Source organism: Delphinus delphis, chromosome 3 (genome assembly GCF_949987515.2).
Source record: "Delphinus delphis chromosome 3, mDelDel1.2, whole genome shotgun sequence".
Lineage (NCBI taxonomy): Eukaryota > Metazoa > Chordata > Mammalia > Artiodactyla > Delphinidae > Delphinus > Delphinus delphis.
The window spans coordinates 143,388,095-143,403,477 of NC_082685.1; the positions used below are offsets into that span (position 1 = coordinate 143,388,095).

At 38.2% G+C, this 15,383-nt stretch overlaps 1 protein-coding gene across 1 annotated transcript in view; it reads left to right on the forward strand.

Annotated features, from left to right (window-relative positions):
- Positions 1-2,294: 2,294 nt before the first annotated feature.
- Positions 2,295-15,383, forward strand: part of RANBP3L (RAN binding protein 3 like) — a 47,687-nt gene continuing 34,598 nt past the window's right edge. Inside the window, exon 1 of the mRNA XM_060009588.1 lies at positions 2,295-2,385. Coding sequence (XP_059865571.1) covers positions 2,295-2,385 — 91 coding nt within the window. The remainder of the gene's footprint in view (positions 2,386-15,383) is intronic.

A 15,383-nucleotide genomic window follows, 5' to 3' on the forward strand; every position in this document is an offset into this window, starting at 1 on the left:
AATGCAGTGGAGGAGAGAGGGGGAAAAGTGGTTGTGATGAAACACACATTAGAAACAAGATTATCCATGAGCTAATAATGACTAAATCCAAGTGATGGGTGCATAGGGCTTATTATGCTATTCTCTCTTCTTATATATATATATATATATTTTTTTTTTCTCATTGTAAAACACTTTTTAAAACATTCATTTCTCTCAAGGCCTGGCTTACAGTTTTGTGGGTTATCTGATTTACCTACATGATAATACGTTTAGTGAGGTCCACAGCTAGGTAGAATATATATGTATTTTTAATATAGAGCACAATTATTTTATTTCACTAATGAATCAGAAGACATTTTTGATACTATAATAAGCGTTCCAATGAAAACAAACCCAATAAGTTATACGAATACTTTTTAATGTTGTTAGATTCTGTGATACCAACAAATGTGGGGAACACATAGTGTTGGTGCCCTCTTTCACTCTTACTTAATGCCAACATAAGCATCTTCTTTTTTCTTTTATATTTAAAATATCTTTTTAATTTTTCAATTTCTTTTATTTTTAACACCTTTATTGGAGTAGAATTGCTTTAGATAGCATATTGATAGCTTTATGTAATTCAGCAAGAAAATACCTCAGCCTCCTACCATGACCATTGTGAAGCAGGAGATAAATACCAGCCATTTAAAGCAGAAACGATGGTTCTCTAGTAACAGGAATCTCTTTCAATGTAGACTGTTACATTGAACAGGCTATAACCTGTTATATATATATAACCTGTTACGCTCGGAGGGACCTAAAAAACTGCAATAGGTAAACTATTTATTAAAATAGTAAAAGCAGTTTGACAAAAATCATAAGAATTACGAAACAGCACTTACATCCCATAAGAGTTTTCATAGCTCAGAGTATGCTTGGGGAACCGTTACTTGCCTCAAAGTGAAATGAGGGTGCCCACCAGGATCCGGCTAGGAGGTAAATTTCTAGTTAGGGTGTTGAGCTTAGCACCAGTTTCCAAATGTGCAAAGGAAGCTGCAGCTTCCAGATTTTGAAGCTAAACAGCTCTGGCTTTCTCCTTGTCCTTGCCCACCACCTATCTCTGAATCTACAAGAGCTGTGAATCTTGAAGGGTAGGATCTACCAGCATTCATTACAACTTCAGAGGTAGCAGGTTCCTAAGTTCAATGAAAGGTGTTTGTCTTGAAGCAGTAATGAAATACGTTATTATTTCAATGAAATATAAACGATTTTCAGTATTTCAATGAAGTATGCTATTTCAGCACAAGAAAACACTGGAAATAGCTTTGTCTTATGACCTAGAAGTAGTAATAGATAATCTAAGGGGAAACAGATATACATCTCTGGAAAGATAATGTTTTGTGTTTTTATTTTTCTTCCAGAACTCCAAATAATTGCCTTGACAGCAGTCTGCTCTAAAACGGCCCCCTTCTGAAGACTCAAAGGTGTTTACAGAAACTGAAAGTTCCAGCAGTAGATTTCCATGAGCTCATTAGCAGTTCCTTTAGATGTCGGGTTTACACATCAATATCCATGCGGTATAAACTCCTGCTGTGAGCGTTCGTTTTAATTACAAACAAAGTAGCAGAGGTCAGATATGTGATGACTGCAACGTTGGGGCATCTTTTTAGAATGACTGCAACGTTGGGGCATCTTTTTAGAATCCCTGCTTTGGTCACTATTATTCAAAGCAACTCCAACGCCATTTCTTGCCTGCCTCTATATGCTAATCAGCCTAGCCCACTCGGCTCCTCCCCCTTCCAGCCTCCTTTAAGAACCGTTCACTTTCAGCTGTCACGGATGGTAACTCAGACCAGGCTTAGAAATCACTTGATTTAACTCGGCAGCACTTTTTTTTTCTTTTCCCTTTGGGTATGTATTACTCTAGCAGTCGTCTCTAAATACTGGAGCCATTAGACTTCATGTCAGCAGAAGGAGTCATCATTGCAAAACTGTAATCTGTTAGAAATAGTTACTTTACTGGATTTTACACTATAAGGGGGGAAGTTTCAATGTGCTTTGAAATGAAAGAAGAATTAAGTTGTGTTTTTATCCAAATGAATTGGCATCTTTATATGTAGGAGAAGCTACAAGTTGGTAAATACTTATTTCAAGAGTCATGACTAGGAAACACTTGGAAGTTTATTAGAGAAGTAAATGTTTTTCCATGCAAGGACAGCATCTGCCTGTACCTCTGTGGTTCTGGGTATCGTGTGAAGACCATTCTAGGTGACTGGCCAAGGGAAGGAATACCCTACTGATACTGGAGCCACAGCCGTACTGCCAGTACCATGTCTACCATACAAAGAAAGGGCAGCAGCCACCTGTTCAACAGTTTGCGCACCTGTAGACTGAAGATTCCAGAGGACCAGCAACATCAAGGTGAGTCAGTCAGGCTAATGGGTTGTGTGTTCTGTGACCTCCTGTCCATTTGCATTTCTGGAAGGATGGTGGGCTGGGGAATCTCTGCTGTGAAATGCTTTGCAATCTTCCATTTTTAAACTCTGAGAATAGACATAATAGTGATGTATAAGGGTGAGTTAACTTGCATTCACTATTGGTTTTTAAAGGACTATAGAAGACTATCGAGAATGGAGTTGTCATTCTGAAACTTATGTGCTTACACTTCTAGCCACTGTCATTTTCCCAGAGTACTCTGGATTTTGTGTAATTCAAAACACCCGTCTAGCCAAGGCTGAATCTGCTACAGGGGAAATTTGCTGAGAGTGGCTTTAAGTTAGTCTGCAATGTTCTCCCTTGTCCTACCACTAATGGTATCATCTTGGACTTAAAGTTTAAGCCTAAATTTGTCTGGATCTCTGGCTCATTCATTTGTGGGAGAAATAAATATATTCTAGGCTCTTTCTCTTTTATGGTTCTGGAACAGATGGAGACAGACAGGGAAAAGTGTCACATTTCACATGATGGGCACTCATTCAGACTGCACTATCTACCTTGCAGCCATTGTCACCATCAGTCTTAAAATTTCAAATCCACTACTCAGCCAGCTGCATCAATTAGCGGCAGATGGTTGACATGAGTAGACAGGACGATCCCTCCAATCCATTCTGTCAGGGACACCAAGGACACTTGTAGAAAAGGCTGGGTGTCAGGGATGACATCACCCCCAAGAGGTTAAGGATTCACCCCAAACATTTCTAACTTCTCCTCAATACCCTCAATAGACAGACGGATCTGTCTATGTATGGATCTAGACTACAAGCTCTTTATTTTTCCATAGACACAGTTTTAGATCTCAGTGGTATGAGGAGTGTTGGCTGAAGGGCTGAAACCTCCCATTTCCAAGGTGGCATCTGTGTGCTAGCATTTGTGTGAATGTGTCAGGCCACCTCCCTGCTTCAGTTCCTGGACTTCATGCTGTACAAGGCTTAGCAGAGTGTGGGTATAAAATACTTCCTATTAAGTGAAAACAGCAAAAACTACTAAGACCCTTCTGTACCATCAGGGCTCATATAAATTATTTTGAACTAACTGCCTTAGAATGTAAAGTCCTAGAATGTGCCAGGGTTTAATCACAGCACCGTCAAATGTACTTGCTTCTCTATTAATAGACAATCTAATTCATCATAGGGTATTTGTTTGCTGTTCATTTTGTTTGAAATGTTTAAAGCTACCGTCCCTCTCCCACAATTGTTGATGTAATATTTATTATAGTAACCTTGCTAGGGGGAGCATAAAGGAGATGGTAAAAATCACCTGTAAAAATCACCACCCAAAGATAGTTGCTATTAACATCTTAATGTATAGCCTTCTAGCCTTTTCTTATATGCACATGTACAAATTATTCTTTTGCTTGATTTTTTAAAGTAAATATAGACTTATTTTGTACATAGAGTTTGCAAACTGCTTTTTAACTCAACAATAGATTATGAACAAATTCCCTTGTCACTATATATTTTTCTACAACCTTATTTTTAACAGTTGTATACTATTCCTTCATATGGATGTAGCAAAATTCTTTTAGGCAATTTACTGTGGCTGGACATTTCATTGATTTCTAATTTTTCACTATTACAAGCAACACTGTGTTTAACGTACACTAAAGGATAAATCATTGCCGAGATAAGATTATTTTCTTGGAATACATTCTTAGAGGTGGAATTGTGGAGTCAAAGGATATGCATGTTTTTAAAGATTTTTCAGGGTGGGGGAGGCAGATGGTCCTCTAATCAGCAGTGTAGAGATATAGAGTCTCAGTAATACTGGGTATTATTAAAATTGTTTTTTTCCAATTTTATAAGTGGAAAATAGTATCCCACTGTTGCTTTAATTTAAGGCAGGCCATGTTGATGGTCTCTGCCTTACTGGCCATATCCAGAACAGCCTGGAAATATCATTGTGATGACATACTTCCCAAAATATCAACAAGATTAGAAGTCTGGTCTCCTCTTGCAGACCAAAGCTTTTGCCTAGAATGTTTTGAAAGCAACCATATTCTTCCACAACTGAGTCTCAAAATATCTGCCCACATAAACCACAATCCATAAAGTTGTGAAGCATGCTAATGCAATCCAGACTGGCCACGGACTGCTACAAGAGATGTCATCTAGAGATGTGAGTTGACAAGGGACACTGGGCAGTGTTTGCATTCCAGTTACTGTCCCAGAGTTTAAAAGTATTCATTCAGTGCAATGGTTCTGACTTTTCCACCAAGCTATATTTGTACCTTGTTATTATGCAAAGTTCAGCAAAGGTCCAAGGAAGCAAAGCCATTTGTTTCAGAGTGAGGGCTGGCTGTGGATTTATTCACTGAGATACTCTGAGTTTGAGGTGTGGCTGTGGCCTACCACCAGCCAGACTAAGATTCCAGCGTACAGGTCAGGATTAATTGACATTTAACTCTTCTCAGGCATAACCAGGTTCAACACATGCGTACTTTCCAGTCCTCCATGCTAGATGCTAAAGTGCTTTATGTTAAGTCTGAGGTATTTAACTCTTTCCACCTAGTCACTCACAAAATGTGCTTTTTGGGTGACCACATAGATAAAAATCACTTATTCTTCAGCAATTAGCTGTACAATGACTATGCAAAACACTGTGCCAGATGCTGGGTATGTACGCTGAACTAAGCCAGCCAAGCCACATGCTTTCCTGTCCACATAGACTTTACACTCTATGGCAACAGGTGCTATACTAGTCCAGAACAGAAGTCCAGAAGGCTAATCTTTCTACTGTTGCTTCTTCTGTGGTATTCAAATCCATCTGTCTATAACCTTGATCTGAGACCACATTTGTAGACATTAATTTATATGTCTATAAATACTCAGCACAAATTTCAGTACACATTACATGTACTGGGCAGACTTAATGATCCTTACATTTTACAGTGCTTTGAAGTTCACAAAATAGTTTCACAGACATTATCTTATTTACTTATACAGATGTGTATACACATATACATGTGTATACATGTATGTAACATGTGTCTACACACATGTAGGTATGTATGCCTGTGTGTACACGTGTATGTATACCTCCTATTGTTCTCTTTCTCTGCAGAAACTTGATTAATACACTACTTCACCTGGTTGTTATGAGAATTAAATAAGATAATGTATGTGAGACTACTTTGTTAACCTCAAAGCATGTACATACATACATACTCTATATGTATATACGTGTGTGTGTATATTGAAATATACAGATACATATAGATAAAGATATAGAGAGAGGGAGAGAGGTTATTTTAAGGGACTGAACACATGATTATGGAAGCTAGCAAGTCCAAAGTCTGTTGTGTGGGGCAACAGGTTGGACCACGTGAAGATCCTACCGATGTCACAGCTGAAGTCCGAAGGTTGTCTGCTGGCAGAATTCCGTCTTCCTCGGGAGAGGTCAATCTTTTGTTCTAGTCAGGCTTTCAACTGATTGGATGAGGCCCACCAACATTATGGAGGGCAATCTACTTTACTCAAAGTTTACCAATTTAATGTAAATCTCATTCAAAACACTCTCATAGAAACATCCAGAATAACGTGTGACCAAATATCTGGCACTGTGGTGCAGCCAAGTTGACACATAAAATTAACTATTACAGGTAAGCATCATTAGCCTCATTTTTAAAGATGTGGACACTAGGAATCTTCAAGGTCAAGTGATTTTTCCAAGGTTACATAGTTATTAAAATCTACATTCAAGGCACTTTCTGTTATATACAGCTGTCTCATAAAATCCACGATTCTTAGTGTTACCATGATTAATTTTCTTCATTGGTCCATATTAGAAAACCTCTGCAGACCCAAGATGCATTGGGATTCCTCCTGATTTTCTTTGTGTGTTCTGACACCAATTTTTTGACACCAACTGGGTGTCCTACAATTCAATTCAATTCTAACACTACTTAGAGTTAGCAAGGACCCCAAAAGTTAAGGGCTCAGTCTCACAAGACTGCCCCCCTTCAAATGCCAGTTACAACTTTCAGGTGTCTCCAAGATACCTACATTTCTGCCTGGATAACTACAAATTCAAGGCTTCTCACAACCCTCTCAGGTTTTAAAATTTGCTAGAACATTCACAGAACTCAAGAAAGCTCACAATTGCCATTTTATTAAAAAGGATACAAATGAACAGCCAGACGAAGGGATACATAGGGCAAGGTCTAGGCAAGTCCCGAGCACAGGAGCTTCTGTCCCCATGGAGTCTGGGTGCACCACTCTCCCAGTACATCAACGAGCTCACCAACCAGGAAGCTCCACTGAGCTTGGTGTCTGGAGTTTTTATATGGGATTTCATACTATGTGGGCATGATTGATTAAATTGTTGACCATTATTAAACTCAATCTCCAGAAGACCTACACGCACTTCTGTTTTTCTTTCACCAAAAGGGAGCTTCAAAGAGATAGTTTTGTTCTATTTGCAAAGCATTTAAAGTCACAGATTGGTAGAAACAAATATAGATCATTTAAAAATTATTAGAAAGGGGAGAACTCATATTCTATTCACTTATCGTGTTCAACCTCACACTCAGGACAGGAATCCTTTCCATAATAAGCCTTCCTAATGGATGGCACATATGTGAGGATTTGGAAAATTAATGTACTTATTTAAACTTCACTTTCCCACCTTATACTTGTTAGGATGGTTACTATTAAAAAAAAGAAAACAGAAAATAACAAGTGTTGATAAGAGAGCAGAGAAATTAGAACCCTTGTGTTTTGTTGGTGGGAAAGTAAAATCATGCATCTGCTGTGGAAAATAGTATGGTAGTTCCTTACTATTTAAAATTTTAAAATAGTATTATTCTATGAACCAGATATTCTACTTCTGGGTATATATCCCCAAAGAAGTGAAAGCAGGGACTCAAACAGATACTTGCACACACAAGAGCCAAAAAGGGTAGGCAACCTATGTGTTCATCAACAAATGAATGGATAAACAAAATACATAACTGGATTATTATTCAGCTTTAAAAAGGAAGGACATTCTGATACAGGCTACAACATGGATGATTCTTAAGGATATTATGTTAAGTGAAATAAACCAGTCACAAAAGACAAATACTGCATGATTCCACTAATATGAGATGTAGAACTGTTAAATTCATAGAGACAGAAAGTAGAATGGGAATTTCCAGAGGCTTGGGCAGGGGCAGGAAGAAGGGTGAGTGGGTAGTCATTGTCTAATGGTATACAGTTTCAGTTTTACAAGGTGAAAGAGTTCTGGAGATTGACTGAACAACAATGTGAGCAAAGTGAAAACTACCGTGCTGTACACTTAAAAATGCTTAACATGGTACATTTTATGGTATGTGTATTTTACCACAATTTTTTTTACAGCTATGGCTGTCAAAGCCATCCCTAATTATGTTTCTGGAGTTAGACTTAAAACAACAAAAATGAAAGTAAAAATAAACAAAAAAACTCTTTCATTTTCCTACTTCTAAAACCAAAGCTAGGAGGAAATATTCTACTCATCCCTGATTCCCAAAAGCTATTTCTTTGAAAACATTAATAAAATTAATAAAATCCTAACTAGATTTATCAATAAAAAAGAGACAAAACAGGGACTTCCCTGGTGGTCCAGTGGTTAAGATGCTGTGCTTCCACTGCTCCACTGCAGGGGGCATGGGTTTGATCCCTGGTCGAGGAACTAAGATCCTGCATGCTGCACAGTGCAGCCTAAAAAAAAAAAAAAAAAAAAAGAGAGAGAGAGAGAGAGAGAGAGACAAAACACATAATCCATTATCAGGAATGATATAGAGTGCCATTATAGATCCTTCAAATATTAGAAGGATAACAAGGGAATATTATAAACAACACTGTGCCAGAAAGTGCAGAAAAAAACATAAACAAAATTCAACATTCAGTCATGAAAAATTTTAAAAGGATTAGGGATGGAAAGGAAATTACTCAACCTGATAAAGAACTTTACAAAAAACAGCATCTAACATCGTACTTTCAGTATCAAGTGAAAGGCTGAACACTTTCCTGCTAAGATCAGAAGATAACAAAGATGTCCGCTGTAATTCCTCTACTCAGCATGATACTGGAGGTCCTAGCCAGTGTACTAAGTTAAGAAAAAGAAAACAAAAGGCTTACGTTTTGGAAAGAAAGAGATAAAACTGTTTTTATTCACAGACAAGTGATAGTCTATGTAGAAAAATCCTTAGGAATCTACGTCCACTGCCCCAAACACTAGAACTAATAATAATAAATAATGAAATATGTGCAAGACCTGTACACTTAAAACAGACATTGCAGAGAGAAGCTAAAGAAGATGGAACTAAATACATGAATTGGAAGCCTCAATATTATTAAGGTATCAATCCTCCTCAATTGATCTAGAGAGTCAAGGCCATCCCAATCAAAATTCTAGCAGACTTTTTTTTTTTGGACAAGATGATTTAAAATTTATAAGGAAATGCAAAGGATCTAGAATAGTTAATCAATCTTGAGAAAGAAATACACAGTTGACAACTTATACTTTGGATTTTAAGCTATAATAATCAAGGTGGTATAATAATGGTGTAAGGATAGAAAATCAACCATTGCAACAGAAGAGGGAGCCAGGAAATTGAACTATTATTCATATGTGGTCAATTGATTTTTGACAAAGATACCAAGATAATTTGAAAGAGAAAAAGATAGTCTTTTCTGTAATAACCCTGGAACAAATAGATAAACGTATTACTAAAAATGAACCTTAATAACTACCTCATACAAAAATTAACTTGAGATGAAATATACTAAAATGCAAAAGCAAATCTATAAAGTTTCTAAAAGAAAACAGAAAACTATCTTCACAAAGTTGGAATAGGCAGGTTTTAGACAGACAGAAAAAGTGCTAACCATAAAAATTAGACAAATCAGACCATCAACACTAAACGTATCTGCTCTTTAAAGGATAACATTAGGAAAAGAAAAGAGAAGACTGGGAGAAAATATTTGTAAAAAATGTACCTGAAAAAGGACTTGTAATCAGAATATATAAAGAACTCAATGTAAACAATTTGATTAAAAAACGGAAAAATGATCTTGCAGGCACTTCAGAAAGAATATACAAATGGCCAGTAAGCACATCAAAAGCTGCTCAACATAACGAGTCATCAGGAACATGCAACTAAAATCACTGTGAGATATTGTTTCACATTCACTAGAAGGGCTAAAATTAAAAACACTGTTGATACTACGTGTTGGGGAGAATGTGGAGAAACAAGACTCCTAATCATTGCCGTGAAGTGGTATAACAACTTTGGAAAACAGTTTGTCAGTTTCTTATATACTTAAATCTACACCTACCCTATGATCTAGCAATTATATTCTTAGGCATTTTCCCCAAGAGAAATGAAAACAATGCGTCCACAAAAAGCTTGAGCAAGAATGTTCATAGTAGATTTTATTCCTGTGAGCTTCAACATGAGAACAACCCAAGTGTATATAAGCAACGTAAATGGATAAGCAAATTGTGGTATATTCATACACTGGATACCTACACAGTAGTAGCAAGAAATGAATTACTGATACATGCACCACAGAGATGAATCTCAAATGTGTATAACAGCTTGGGGGTAAAAACAAGAGGCTGACCCTGTGGGATGAAGGACCAAGATCTTGGCACACATGTTAACGCATACACCAGAATGCTGCCACACGTGCTGGGAACCTCGGGCAACAGGATACCTTTTTTTTTTTTTTTTTTTTTTTTTGCAGTACGCGGGCCCCTCACTGTTGTGGTCTTTCCCGTTGCGGAGCACAGGCTCCGGACGCGCAGGCTCAGCAGCCATGGCTCACGAGCCCAGCCGCTCCGCGGCATGTGGGATCTTCCCGGACCGGGGCACGAACCCGCGTCCCCTGCATCGGCAGGCGGACTCTCAACCACTGTGCCACCAGGGAAGCCCAACAGGATACCTTTTAACACTTATTGATATGCCATGTTATGGAAGGCCATCTGCATCAGCAGGCGGACTCTCAACCACTGCGCCACCAGGGAAGCCCAACAGGATACCTTTTAACACTTATTGATATGCCATGTTATGGAAGGCCATCTACTGAGGATGCTCTAGACACCTTAGATGGTGAGTTCCACTAGGGGACCTATAGGACCCCTTTCAAAACGAAGATTCTATGATTTGTCCATAATTATTTCATTCATGTTGATGTTGTCTCCTTAACTGTGTTGTACAAGTTCTTTGAGAGCAGTAAACTGAGGTTATACCCTGGACTACACCACAGTGCTAACATGTCACTTATAAACAAATCACATTTACGGAGTGTTTGTCATAGGCCAGACACTGTTTTAAGCACTTTTCATGTGTTTGCTCGTTTCTCTGCAAAAGCCTCATGAGATAGGTAATGGCCAAGACCTCACAGCAGGGGTGTAGAGGCAAGATCCTAACCCAAGAACCCTGACTCCAGAGCCTCTGCTTTAATCCATGCTCACTGCCTCTTATCGGGCACAAAAATAGATGCTCAGCTAAGCACTTATGAAGGGCCTGAGTGATGGCTGGTCCTTGAACTCAATTTGTGGTTCAGTTGTTCAAAATGTGTTGTTTTTGAAGTCACTGGTTAATTTCTATATAAATTACTAACCACATCCAACTGTCTCAGAAGTGGGTATTTGTCCCTAAGAGAAAGAGGTGAGAAAATGCAGCTGTATCAATGCAAATACATCAGCCCAGAGAACGTGACCTGCTTGCTGGGCTAGCAGTTTTCTTTTAAACAACAGCACAGTCCGTATCTCTCACACTGCATGAAGTGTGAAAGACAGCAATGCACTGTTTTTGGAACTGGACTGCTATGGCCTTGGAGAAATCCTTCGTACTTCTGACAAAATAAGCAAGCAGTGTCCAAAACTCCAAATTCAAAAGGGCTAAATAATAGTCATTGTTATAATTCACTTTTTATTTAAATTGAGGATTCTATTTAAAAAGTGCTGGCTCAACCATTATATTAAATCATTAACTTGACTTGAAATCTTAAACAACATTTCGGCAAGGTAAGTTTCACACCTGCGTTGCTTTTTAATGAAGCCTGTTGGCAAATCTAGTACAATATCCAAAAGTCAGGATTTAATATGCAATCAATACCTGTATTCAGTAGGAAGCTGCATTCCTGCTACCCAAATGTCAGACAGCTCACCCCCTGTGGATGGCAATAAACAAGCAAGGCAGAAGTCATAGGTATAAGATCTGGACTGCTAACAAGTGATGATGGTCTGAAGATATATTTTGAAACTAACTAAAGTAACATCAAAAGAGCATAAAATATGCATGTGTGAGCTGAGCCAGAAAGAGGACAGGGGTTAAATTGGAACTGAGGAGATGGGACCTGATCTCACAGGAGAGAGAAGGAAGAAAGTTTTTAAATGGCCTATATCACCACAAAATGGGTTCAGGTCCTAAAAGAATGTAATGCTAACAGGACATAAATTCTTTTCCCTTAGCAGATCCAGAGAAACTACCAGACCTCCAGAAACTACAACTCAGTAACTTGATCAATGCCTCTAGAGTAGCGATGCACCTAAGTGAAAACACCATACTTCAGATCTATATAATGACTGGCTTAAGTAACTGGCACCAAATCCTTTCTCGTCCTGATGAAAGGAGGTAATTTGTAACATAGAGGGATGCTGCCATCTAGAGAGAGACTGTAAAGTAAGGAGAAAGTTTTTGAACGTTGGAAATGGACTATTTTGGTCTAAGGTTGGCTATGTTAAACTTTAGTTATCTGCAGAGAAGTGAAATTGCAGATAAAGATTTGTGTGCCTGTGTGTTTTTATAAGCTCAGCATGGGTAAGACATATACCGGTGCTACAGATGATGAGGTTCTGTTTGTTCAACAAGGCCAACTTTGTCATAAGGAGCTTCATTTTCAAGCTTCGGTGTTATTTGCCATTTTTCTTTTTGAAAATTGAGTAAGCTAAAATTAATTAGTAGAAGTGATGGTTTTGTTAGTGGGATGAAGCAAAGTAGGTTTAGAGGGATTTGTAGAGAACAACTAGCTACAAATTTAAAGATAAGAAAAAACCAAAAAGATAGAAAAAACAAATCTTCAAAAAAAACCCCACCATAGGGACTACCCTGGTGGTCCAGTGGGTAAGACTCCACGCTCCCAATGCAGGGGACCTGGGTTTGATCCTTGGTTGGGGAACTAGATCCTGCACGCATGCCGCAACTAAGAGTCTGCATGCCAGAACTAAGAAGTCCCCATGCTGCAACTAAAGATCCCACATGCTGCAACTAAGACCTGGTGCAGCCAAAAATAAATAAATAAAATAATAAATAAATAAATATTTTTAAAAATCCCCACCATAATAGATGTGCCAAACTTCTTTCTATCTTTGGGAACATCTGTCACATTTTAAGGCTTAAACTCAAGATATTGTTCATTATCTTGCTCATAGCATGCAATTAACACTTACCAAATAAATCAATATTTTTCTTCCCCAAAATTTCCTCCGAGTGATTGATATTCATAAATCATTGAATGTTGGGGCTTCAAAGATCACGTAGTACAACTGAATTTACATATTAGAAAACTGAAACCAGAGAAGCTAAGTCATCTACTCAAAGTTAGTAGTTAGTGCAGAGAGCTGGGACTATGTGTCCATCTACATCTATCTAAGAATTTTATGATATGAGGACCATCATTATTAAAAGTATATAACATAGTTAAAAAATTAAGGTGAGATAAACTTGAGTTTTACCTCATTAAAAAAATACCCATAAGAAGAGTACTTGGTATGTAATATTAATACATATTAAGCATGTAGAGAAAATGATGAGTATGTCAGGGAGGGAGGAAGGAGTAATGGGAGGAGTAGAGCGAGGGAAACGTGTAGGGAGACAAAGAAGGTGGGTGTTAGAGAGAAATATGGAGCCAAAGGGAAGCAAAGAAAGGAGGAGGAGACAAATGAGGGAAAGCTGATTTTAAAAAAAGATCCAAAATGTGGTATACACATACAATGGACTATTACTCAGCCTTTACAAGGAATACAATTCTAACATATGCAACAACACAGATGGACCTTGAAGACATTACGCTAAGTGAAATAAGTCAGGCCCAAAAAGACAAATATTGTCTGACCCCACTTACATTAGGTACCTAGTCAGAGTCATAGAATCGGAAAGTAGAACAGTGGTTACCAAGGGCTGGGGGGAGAGTGGAATGGGGAGTTCGTGTTTAATAGGTACAGAATATCGGTTTGCAATGATGAAAAATTTCTCGAGATGGATGGTGTTGAGAGTTATGTATTGTGAAAATACCTAATAACACTGACCTGTATTTAAAATGGTTAAAATGGTAAAATTTATGTTATGTATATTTTCACACAATAAAAAATGCTTTAGAAAAAGATATCACATAATTACAATATCTCCTCTGATCCTTTCATCTTGACTTGTCATAATAGTTCAATGATCATAAAAGCTTGAAGGAAAGAAAATGAATAAATATAAAGGATTGTTCTCAGGTTTTGGGGGTTCTTTTTGAGACTTTTTCAAGTCATATACATTTGAAAACTGATCAGTTTTTATCCTGTAATCTTCTTTAGCATGTTGAACAAATGTTTCTGGTAAGGTTTACAAGTTGCTACCTGGCCTTTACTTCTCTCAAACTAGTTCTAATGCAGAGCAGTGAGACGTGTGTGCAGAACCATCTGCAGCAGGCGGCATGGTACCCCCCCCCTCCATTTCTGTGCCCCGAGGGCAAGCAGGGCATTTCAGTCCTCACACACGTAAGGTGAGGGTGAATGTTGACCTCCGGGGGCTTCCGTGAGTTCCCGAGAGGAGAACGGGGTCCAGGCCTTCCGGGCTTGTGAGGGCCTTGGGTGGCAGCCCTGCTCCTTTCTTCCTGCCTAGGCCTCCGAGGTCTTGTTCTCAGTGGAATAACATGCATTTACTCCTGTGAAACGGGAAAACAAGGAGCCTTTTCTCCTGCCTGCTCAAAGGCTCAGGGCAAAGAGGAGTGAGTTTAAGGAAGAGAGTTTGGGAATTGCAAGAAGTTGCAATCAAGCTTCTCTATCCGGCCTTGGAATCCATGAGGGAATTTAAAAATAGTGCCCTTCTTTACTGACGAGGAAGAGCTTAAATGTATCTGCATTCAATATATGAAGCAGCATTTCAGCCATATCTAATAGTCTTTGTGAAGAGTGATTTAATTATTACTAATATGATATTTTGTGTCAAAATCACCTTTTTAATTTTAGCAGTGCAGAAAATGCTAGGGAATTCCTTAAAATTAACAGATACCATTTTAAACCTGTATAATACTTATCTTCAACATGCCATGAAGCCTAGACTATATTTCCATCCCCTCCTCCCTCAGCAAAATGGAGAGACCCACTTCTAACATATGGAAGCATTTTCACACTGCAAGTTATTCTGAGGGGAGAATATGTGATTTATAAATGCTGTCAAATGAAATATGTATTTCCAAATGGTACCGAGTGGACCAGGCACATCACAAGACACGTTCTGCATCTTTACTACCCCATGGGCATAAACGAAGGAATGGTGTCGAGAAAGAGCAAACAGCTCTTTCTGGCATTATCAATCCAGAGGGCCCACACTTGCTGCTGACAAACATATTCAAGTAATTAAAGATTGCAGGTAACCTTGTCACAAAAGCATACAATAGTTTATATTCCATAAACTATAAAGGTCTATAATACTTATAGGTAAAATAACACCTTCAAATTTTGGAGAAATGGGTATGCTTTGTCAAAAGTAATACATTCTTCTGAGTCACTTTTGCCAGTGGCTGAAAATAAATATTGACATAGAGGTTTTAAACTGCTAGGCTCACCACGCCATTGCCTGCCAACATTCTCAAACAAACCTTTTGAAAGTCAAAATACGAACAGAAAATGGTAAGAATAAGTGAAGCATCTTGCAGGTTTACGGATGGCAAAACAAAAGTGCA